General features: G+C 47.4%; 1 protein-coding gene across 1 annotated transcript in view; it reads right to left on the bottom strand.

Moving 5' to 3' along the window:
- Window positions 1-66: 66 nt before the first annotated feature.
- The window catches only part of DPP3 (dipeptidyl peptidase 3), a 34399-nt gene continuing 24374 nt past the window's right edge, over window positions 67-10091 (bottom strand). Inside the window, exons 17-18 of the mRNA XM_060019315.1 lie at window positions 3038-3200; window positions 67-609 (exon numbers count right to left, since the gene is read on the bottom strand). Coding sequence (XP_059875298.1) covers window positions 437-609; window positions 3038-3200 — 336 coding nt within the window. The 3' untranslated portion in view covers window positions 67-436. The remainder of the gene's footprint in view (window positions 610-3037; window positions 3201-10091) is intronic.

Raw genomic sequence — 10091 nt, 5'->3', positions numbered from 1 at the left:
CTGGGAGCAAATGAGAAGTGAGGTAAAGGCAAGGAAGAACCACACAAATTGCAAAGATGGTGGTGGTTTCTAATATTTATTTTTCTGGTTATAAAAGTAATACATGAAGAGCACTGGACTGGGATAGGTTTTGAGTCCTGCAGGATGCCAGGTCACTTTCTCAGAACCTGCATTGCCTCATCTGGGAAGCCGGATAAGGAGTCCTGCCTTGCTCACCCCACAGAGGGCAGTGCAGATCAGATGAGATAACACAGGGGAAGCACTTGGTAAGCTGGAAAGTGCTGTCAAATGGAAGGGCTTAGTGTCGCCACCCTCGGCTGAGGTAGCACCAAGGTCCGAGCTCCTGCCCCTCCCCTAGCCCCTAAGACACGGACAAAAAGGGGGCCACTTGCAGCCTTGGTTTAATGGAGTGGGGGAAGGGCCATGCAAATCTGCCTCAAGCCTGGCCAGATGGGGTTTCACTGGGGCACTTCCAGAACCGGGCATCAGCTGTGGCCAGCTGGGTGAGGATCTCCTCCAACTCGGGCCCATCCTCTGGGAAGCGCTCAGAGAAGGATCGGATGAGGCCAGCAGCTGAGGCCTCATACTCAAGAAGCTGTACTTCTGAGCCTGGGGAGGAGATGGAGAAAAAAACAGCAGCAGGAAAAGGTCTTAATAGGGAAGCAGAATCACAATCATAAGCATAGGAGCAGCTAGTTCTTCCTGAGCTCTTACCATGTGCCAAAAATTGTGCTCAATATTTTTTTTTTTTTTTTTTTTTTTTTGCGGTACGCGGGCCTCTCACTGCTGTGGCCTCTCCCGTTGCGGGGCACAGGCTCCGGATGCACAGGCTCAGTGGCCATGGCTCACGGGCCCAGCCGCTCCGCGGCATGTGGGATCTTCCCAGACCGGGGCACGAACCCGTGTCCCCTGCATCGGCAGGCGGACTCTCAACCACTGTGCCACCAGGGAAGCCCCTCAATATTTCTTTATCTAACTGAATCCTTAAAATAATCCTATGAGATAGGAAATATTAAAGGGGGGTATTCAGTGAATTGCTGCACTCATTCATTCCCTTAATAAAGATTTACACCAGTGCCATGTTAGGTAAAACAGACACAGTCCTTGGCCTCCAGGAATTGCCTTATCTCTGTCTACTGCTGGACCCTGGGCAAGTTTCTCATCCTCTCTAAGCCTCAGTTTCCTCATCTGTAAAGTGTGGGCAAGCACAGTACTTGTCTCAAGAAGCTGTGGTGATTAAATACAAGAATGCATTGAAGGAATGCTCACCAGGCGCCAGCTACCACGAGCATCACGACCCCTGAACCTATTATTCACCTGTTAAGTGAGGCTGTTCCCAGGGTACCCATCTTACTTATGGGGTGTTCCTGAATATTCCTGGGAAGCACTTCCCTCTAACATCCTTCCACTGCTCTACCCACTCACAGCACCTTGTTGTGCCCTGTGGCATCATGGGATGTACGCAGCTAAGAGCACAGGCTCTGAGTTCAGATGGCCCAAGTTCAAATCCTGGTCCTGCCACCCACTAACTGTGTGACCTCAAGCAAGTACATTCCCTTCTGTGTCTTAGTTTCCAGCTGAAAAATGGGGATAATAACTTCCTCATTGAGTTGTTGGGAGTTGATCCATGGAAAGTTTTTACCCAGACTCTGGCACATGGAAGTCCTCAAAAGTTAGCTACAATCATCATCAGCATCTTCATCAACATCACCACCACTACCTTTGAAAATTCAACCTGTTCTTCAGGCCTTAAAGTTTTACCCCCACTTCCTCCCCAGACCCTTCCCTGAGTCCCTCAAAAGTAGAGGTGATCTTCCCTTCTCTAAGTGTTCAGACCACTGTTTGTGTCTCTTGGGCACCCATGAACACTTCCCTTATAAGATCATTTCTCTCTCTGGCTTACTCCTAATGGGCTGTGAACTACTTGAAGTGAGTAGTCCAACCCCAATGCATGCCCAGGGCTAGACAGTCAAAGCAATGACGATATTGTCCATGTAATGAGCACTGACTATGTGCCCGGCATGATCCATTCTCTCACTCATTTGACAGGCATTGAGAGGCTCCTGTGGGCCAGGCCCTGTGCCAGGTGTCAGGGATGTGCTGCTCTTGCTGCCATGGAGATGAGCAGACGAGCAGACAGGAAAATGGCAGAGTGACAGCCGTTTGAAGAAGAGGAGGTTGGGTGATAGCTCAGGGGGTGTGCCTGTAGGGTGGGGAGCCGGGGAGAGGGTTGCCAAGGGGTGGGGGCCAAACTCCTCTATTTTATTTTTTAAATGAGGTGTATTTTCATTGTTATTAATTTTTTCTTTTGGCCGCACCACGCGTCTTGCGGGGATCTTAGTTCCCTGACCAGGGATTGAACCCATGCCCTGGCAGTGAAAGCGCCGGGTCTTAACCACTGGGCCACCAGGGAATTCCCCAGAGTAGAGTTTAGAATAAACCTTTTAAATGCTTTTTCCACACCAGGAGGAGGTAATTATTTCATTTAACCCTCACAACTGCCCGTGACTATGGCAGTGAGGAGCAAACGCTCTTAATACAAAAGCGCCTTTAATACAAGAGGTACAAGCGCAAGGCAGACAGGGCCAGGGATTCTGGCAACGGCATCATTGCTTGAGGAGGGAGAAGGACCACGGGGGTGCTGATCTCTCTCTGGGCTCTGCCAAGTCCTGCTGTCCCCTGGGCTCAACTCGGCCTGCTGGGTGCCAACTCTCTGCCTGAGCTGACCTCACTCCTGGGCCCCCGACAGGCCTGATTCTCCGGTATGATGCCTGGCCTCCTCACAGGCCCGGGGTCTGCCTGTTCTACTAGCCCCTGCTCTGCTGGCCTGCCTCAAACCTTCTGTTGCCGTCTGAGAAGCAGCTTGACCCCGTGTGTGTGGGGGGTGGAAGATGCCAAGGTGTGGGCCTGAGGGTTGGCATGGGGAGGAGGGCCACCCCAGGTAGCCTTTCCTGAGCCCGGGTTGGTTCCAGGCCTTCTCTGTGCTCCCAGAGGGCTCTGCACGGCCCCCATCAGTGAGGGCTCAGGAACCCATTACCTTCGAGGCGAGTGTTGGGCTGAACGATGAGCTTCCGGGCTTCCTTACGGAGCAGCACTGTGTCCCTGAGGGAGAGGAAGCACTCGGGGGGTGCATCGGTGACCGCCGCATACCCCTCATACAGAGCCCGGCCTCCAGCCACGTCCCCTGTGGACTTCAGCACCTGTGGGAAGGCAGCAGTTAGTGCCTATCATGGGCGCCCTCCCGGCATCCACGGGGCTTTGCCAGGGGCTACAGCCAACGGCGCCCAGCCCTGGACTACATCTGCTCTCTCGCAGCTTTCCTGTGCTGAATACGCGAGGAATGCGGATCACGTGCCAGCACAGAGTAAGTGCCCACACTAAAGTGAAGCCAATTGTTCTCCTCTGCGTGTCTCACTTGAGCTGTAGACAAGGAAGGTATTATCATCACCCTCTTTTTTTTTGAACATTTTTAGGGACTTCCCTGGTGGTCCAGTGGCTAAGACTCTGCGCTCCCAATGCAGAGGGCCCGGGTTTGATCCCTGGTCAGGGAACTAGATCCCACGTGCCGCAACTAAGACCCGGTGCAGCCAAATAAATAAATAAATATTGGGCTTCCCTGGTGGCGCAGTGGTTAGGAATCTGCCTGCCAATGCAAGGGACACGGGTTCGAGCCCTGGCCTGGGAAGATCCCACATGCCGCGGAGCAACTAAGCCCGTGCACCACAACTACTGAGCCTGTGCTCTAGAGCCCGCGAGCCACAAGTACTGAGCTTGCGAGCCACAACTGCTGAAGCCCACGTGCCTAGAGCCCCTGCTTGCAACAAGAGAAGCCACGACAATGAGAAGCCCGTGCACTGCAACGAAGAGTAGCCCCCGCTCGCTACAACTAGAGAAAAGCCTGTGCGCAGCAGCAAAGACCTGACACAGCCAAAAAATAAATAAATTTATTAAAAATAAATAAATAAAAACAGTTTTATTTTCACCATGACAAATGTTCAGGCAATTATCCTTAGTGTTCAACAAATACTTCTCCTTGGCTGCATGGCATGCGGGATCTCGGTTCCCCAACCAGGTACTGACCCTGCGGTGGGAGCTCGGAGGCTTAACCACTGGACCGCCAGGGAAGTCCCCACCCTCTTTTTTTAGTAAAACATTTCACACACCCAAAATATATAGTATGTATGTTATAAAGAATAAGACACCCGTACGACCACCACCCAGCTTAAGAGTCAGTCCAGTCGCCCCCTCCTTGACTGCACCCTGTGGTCTCCCCCATCTGACGAATCAGCACTCGACCTGGTGCTCATTAGTCCCTTGTTTTCCCCGAGTTCTACTCTCAACCATAAATTTCGCCCACATCCTGTGATGTGCTTTTTCTGCTCGAGTTACATCTGAGATTCATCTGTGTTTGTGCGTGTAGTTATAGTTCACCCTTCTCAAAGCTGTACGTATTCCACTTACAAACACGCCACAGTTTCATCTCTTCCACTGTTGCTGTGTAACCTGTGCTTTTTGCCCTTTGGGGCTGCTGGGGACATCCTGTACATCTCCTGATGCTCAGAGGCAGGTTTCCCCAGAGAATCAAGGTCTGGAGGTCAGGTGAATGCTCATCCTTAAAGGACGATGCCCACATTGTTTTCCAGAGTTGTTGCACCTGTTTACATTCCCAGAAGCAGGGGCTGGCAGTCCGTCCTGCTCGGCACACCAGGGTGGCGTTGACAGTTTTTCATTTTGCCAAGATGGTGGGTGGAAATCTCATGTTGTTTAAGTTGTGCTTTTCTGATGACTAACGAGATGGAATAGCATCCCACAGGTTGGTGGGCTACTTATTTTCCTCTTCTGTTCATGAGTTTTGCCTATTTTTCTGTTGGGTTGTCTTTTCCTCCCTTTTTTTTTTTTTTTTTAAAGTTCTTTATATATTTAGATGCTAACCTTTTGTTAACACATATGTGGTAAATACCCTATCCTAGTTTAAGACTCATCTTCTCACCTTCTTTATGGTAAGTTTTGATGAATAAAAGTTATTATTATTGTTATTATTTTGGCTGCGCCGCATGGCTTGCGGGATCTTAATTCTCTGACCAGGGATCAAACCCAGGCCCACAGCAGTGGAAGCACAAAGTCGTAACCACTGGACCACCAGAGAAGTCCCTAAAAGTCATTTTTAATGTAGTTAAAGGGATCGATCTCTTCCTTGATGGCCTGTGCTTCTTGTATGGGGAGAAATTCTCCTCCACTCTGAGGTCATAAAGATATTCTTTTCTCAGTTTAAAACTTTGCCATTCATGTGTAAACCTTTAATCTCTCTGGGATTGAATTCTGTGTGTGGTATAAAGTAGAAATCCAAAGTGTCTCTCCATAAGGATAATCTATTGTCCCAGGGCCACTATTAAATGGTCCCTCCTTCCCCAGTGGTCTGCAACACCACTTCTGTCATATACCAATCAAAGCTCTTGGTTCTGTTCCACGGGTCAATTTGTCTATTCCTGCCCCAGTGCCACACTGAATTTAGAAGTCTCAGAATAAACTTTGGTATCTGGTGGAACAAGTCCCCAGCCTGTTTTGCTTCAAGCGTGTTGTGGCTCTGATTCACGGTCCTTTACGCTTCCATCTAGATTTTACCATCAGCTTGTAGAGTTCCATGAAAAACCCTCTTGGGCCTTTATTCAACCTTGCTGAACTCTTTTTTTTTTTTTTTCTTTTTTTGCGGTACGCGGGCCTCTCACTGTTGTGGCTTCTCCCGTTGCGGAGCACAGGCTCCGGACGCGCAGGCTCCGGACGCGCAGGCTCAGCGGCCATGGCTCACGGGCCCAGCCGCTCCGCGGCATGTGGGATCTTCCCAGATTGGGGCACGAACCTGTGTCCCCCGCATCAGCAGGCACACTCTCAACCACTGCGCCACCAGGGAAGCCCCTGAACTCTTTTATTACTTTCAATAATTTATAGATTCTTTTGGCTTGCCTACGTAGACAGTCATATCATCTGCAAAACGATGGTTTTTTTGTTTGTTTGTTTGTTTTTTGCGGTACGCAGGCCCCTCACTGTCGTGGCCTCTCCCGTTGCGGAGCACAGGCTCCGGACGCGCAGGCTCAGTGGTCATGGCTCACGGGCCCAGCCGCTCCGCGGCACGTGGGATCTTCCCGGACCGGGGCACGAACCCGCATCCCCCGCAACGGCAGGCAGACTCCCAACCACTGCGCCACCAGGGAAGCCCGAGGTTTTTTTTTTAATTTTTAAAAAAAATTTTTGGCAGCCCACATGGCATACGGGATCTTAGTTCCCCGACTGGGGATAGAACCCGTGTCCCCTGCAGTGGAAGCACAGTCCTAACCACTGGAACGCCAGGGAATTCCCAAAACGATGAGTTTTGTTTCTTCCTAATGCCTAAACTTTTTACTTGTTTTTCTTGTTTCCTTCTAAAAGCTAGGACCTTCAGTACACTGTTGATCAGAAGTGGAAATAGAAAGTATATTTGTCTTCTTCCTGATTTTAAAAGGAATGTTCTAGTGTTTCAACAAATGACATTTACTGTACTTTCTTTTTTTGAGACACTCTTTGTCGGGAACCAGTTGCAAGCTGACAGTTCTTGCAGCTTAAAGCATGGCAAAGTCCTGCTTAATTCTTGACAGGACCTGAAAGATTATTAGAGAAGATATGAGTCTTGGCCCGTGAGGCTGCTTGCGGTTTCTCTAACTATAGTTTGTCCTTGGCATGTTTCGGTAATCACAGTCTGTTCTCATGCATGTTTATATTCTGGTTCGCAGAATGTTTTGTACTATAACTTCAACACTAAGGAAATACTGTCTGATGATTCTGTCTTGTGATTTTAACAAAAACATGTATTGCCTACTGCAATATATAAAGAGTTTTGATAGGAAATAAAGTGTGTGTGTGCTTGTACACCACCCTCCTGACCCCATCTCTGCTTAATCCCCTCACCTGCTCTCAGGACTTGTTCCTCAGTCTAACAGCGACTGACAACTCTTATCAGTTAAAGAAATTCTTTTTGACTCTGAGTTTCCTGAGCGTTTTTTATCATAAATAGATATTGACTTTCAAGAACTTTTTCTAAATCTATTGAGATGATCATGGTTTTTCTCCTTTAATATGGTGATTTTCATAAATATATTTTATGATGTTAAATAAACCTTTCATTTCTGGGATTAAACCCAAATTGATATTTTCTGGGTTTGATCTAAGATTTTGTTTCAGAATTTTGGCATTTACATTTTCCCTTCCTGAACTATCTTCGATTTTGGTATCAAGATTAAACTGGCAACTTACAAGGAGGTAGAGAACATTCTCTCTTTTTCTATTGTATGGAAGAGTTTATATAAAATTGATACCATCTGTTACTTGAATATTTCGTAGGATTCATCTGTAAAACTCTGTGAGCTTAGCATTTTTAAAAAATTAATTAATTATTTATCTTTGGTTGCGTTGGGTCTTCGTTGCTGCACGTGGGCTTTCTCTAGTTGTGGCGAGGGGGGGCTATTCTTTGTTGTGATGCGGCAGGCTTCTCATTGCGGTGGCTTCTCCTGTTGCAGAGCACGAGCTCTAGGCACACGGGGTTCAGTAGTTGTAGCTTGCGGGCTCTAGAGCGCAGGCTCAGTAGTTGTGGCGCACGGGCTTAGTTACTCCGCAGCATATGGGATCTTCCCAGACCAGGGCTCGAACCTGTGTCCCCTGCATTGGCAGGTGGATACTTAACCACTGCGCCACCAGGCAAGGCCCAGCTTAGCATTTTTTGTATGAAGATTTTAGACCACCGATTTAATTTCTGTAATGGCTATAGGATTATTCAAGCTATCTATTCATGAGTCAATTTTAATGTTATTATTTTTCTAGGAATTTGTCCATTCATCCAAGTTAAAAAGTTATTGCCATAAATTCCTGCTATATTTACAGTTATGTCCCCCTTTAAATTTCTACTCTTATTTTGCCTTCACTTTTTTTTTTTGGCTACGCAGTATGCGGGATCTTAGTTCCCAGACCAGGGACTGAACCTGGGCCCCCTGAAACAAAAGCGCAGAGTCCTAACCACTGGACCCCCAGGGAATTCCCATTCTATGATGTTTCTAGACAGGGGTTCCAATTGTCATTCTTGGTATCTCTAGAGCTTCCTGGATTTATGAATTGGGTCTTTAATCAGTTCTATAAAATTCTCAGCCATTATCTCTTCTAATATTCCCTCTCTTACCTTTTCTCTCTCCTTTCCTCTTGGAACTTCAGTTTATGTACATTAGACCTTTTCACACTATCCTCCATGTCTCTTAATCTCTCTTTCAAATTTCCTAGCTTTGTGTCTCTGTGCTACATGCTGTATAACTTCCTTTATCTTCAGCTGGATTTAAACCCTGTTTCAGCTGCCTATTTTTAGTTTCAGTGATTATAAAGATTATTGCTAGGAGGTCTATGTAGCTCTCTTCCAAATATCTGACATTTTGTGGCTCTGATCCTTACTTCTTTTGCCAATTTGCAGGTGGCAAAGTAGGATTCCTACTAGGGCACCCTCCAGGTAAGCCTCCCCCTCTTAGACCCAGGGTTAGAATGATTTTCCCTAGCTTTGGAGTAATTAAAACCGACTGGGAACTCCTGGGGGAAGGTTAGAGAGAATACCTCACCTTTCTCTCTTCTGCATGATATTTAACACCCAGAATGTGAACACACATTCATCAGGTCGACAGGTTAGACCCCAGGAGCTTAAACCAAAGAGTTGGCAACAGGGGTGCTGACGGGACCCAGGTGTTATCATGAACAAGTGAGTAAGGCAGGTAGGTAGTGGACCCGGCAAACTGGAGAGTCACGCCATGTCCAAATGTCCAAGTGTGCAAACGCAGTGGCTGATGCTCAGTTCCAGCCCATCATTCACGTGGGAATTACGTCTGTTGATGTCAGGCCTTCAAAGAAGTCAGAAATACACATTTGTGTCTCAGCTCACCAACTTCTATAATACGGGTGGGCCAAAGCTATGACTGTGTTTGTGACCCATGGCTGAAGCCTTTCCCTATGGAAAAGCCTTCATCTTCCCTGGGGCTGGCTCCTTGCTCTGCTCTTGGCTTTTCCTGGGGGCTAATAAAAGAAACAGCAACACCAAAAATGCTTCCATATTCCGTATCTTCTGTAAAACTACTGCTGCAGACATTGTCCATTCTGCTGAATGACTCCTCTCGTACAGAGACCCACCTGCTTCAGTCTCTAGAACGGAATGCTCTGCGTTCACTCCCTACTAAGTCACAGTTCAATACTGGCTGAAGATGTGGCAGATTTGACTCCTTTATCTAGTGACTTATTATTATTATTCATAGACTGTTTTGGAATAATTTTAGATTTACAGAAAAGTTGCCAAGATAGTACAGAGAGTTCCCGTGTGGCCCTGGCCCAGTTTTGCCTGTTGTTAACATCTTACAAAATTGGTACATTCGTATTAACTAAACTCTAGACGTTATTTAGATTTCACTAGTTTTCCCACTGATGTCTTTTATCTATTCCGGAATCTGACCCAAGACACTGCACTGTGTTTTGCATCTAATGATTTTTAATTTCTAATTTTATTTTACTTTAATGGCCAAACATATCTTTTTAGGAAAAATGCCTAACATCCCTTCTGGAAATAGGTGGGAGTACAATCATAAAGAGATATTTGCTGAATTGAAGGCTGGGCCTTCTTCAGGTTGAAAAAGCCAGCAGGACCCTGTTCTGATGGAAGGCACTTCCCGGTAAGGAGTGGGTCACCATCGGTGGTCCTCCAGCTTTGTTGAGTGTCAGAATCACCTGGCAGGCTAGTAAACGTGCAGGTTCCGGGGCCCCGCACTCAGAATTTCTGAATCAGGAGCCCTGGGGTGGTGCCTTTGAATCTGCATGTCCTGGGCGATGCTGCTGCTGGTCTCTGGATCACACTTTGTGTCACACTGGCTTGGATAACACGACATTCTATCGCTCAGTTCCACATATATGTTGTTTCATTTAATTCCTACCAGGTGAGGCAGGTGGTGTACCTCATTTGACAGATGAGAAAAGTGGAGGCCAGCAAGGCAAAGTATGTTACCCCAATTACACAGCTGGTTAGTACTGGCACCAGAACCCCAAAA

The sequence above is a fragment of the Delphinus delphis genome, chromosome 8 (assembly GCF_949987515.2).
Source record: "Delphinus delphis chromosome 8, mDelDel1.2, whole genome shotgun sequence".
Lineage (NCBI taxonomy): Eukaryota > Metazoa > Chordata > Mammalia > Artiodactyla > Delphinidae > Delphinus > Delphinus delphis.
This window is presented reverse-complemented; position numbering and strand designations above follow the sequence as displayed.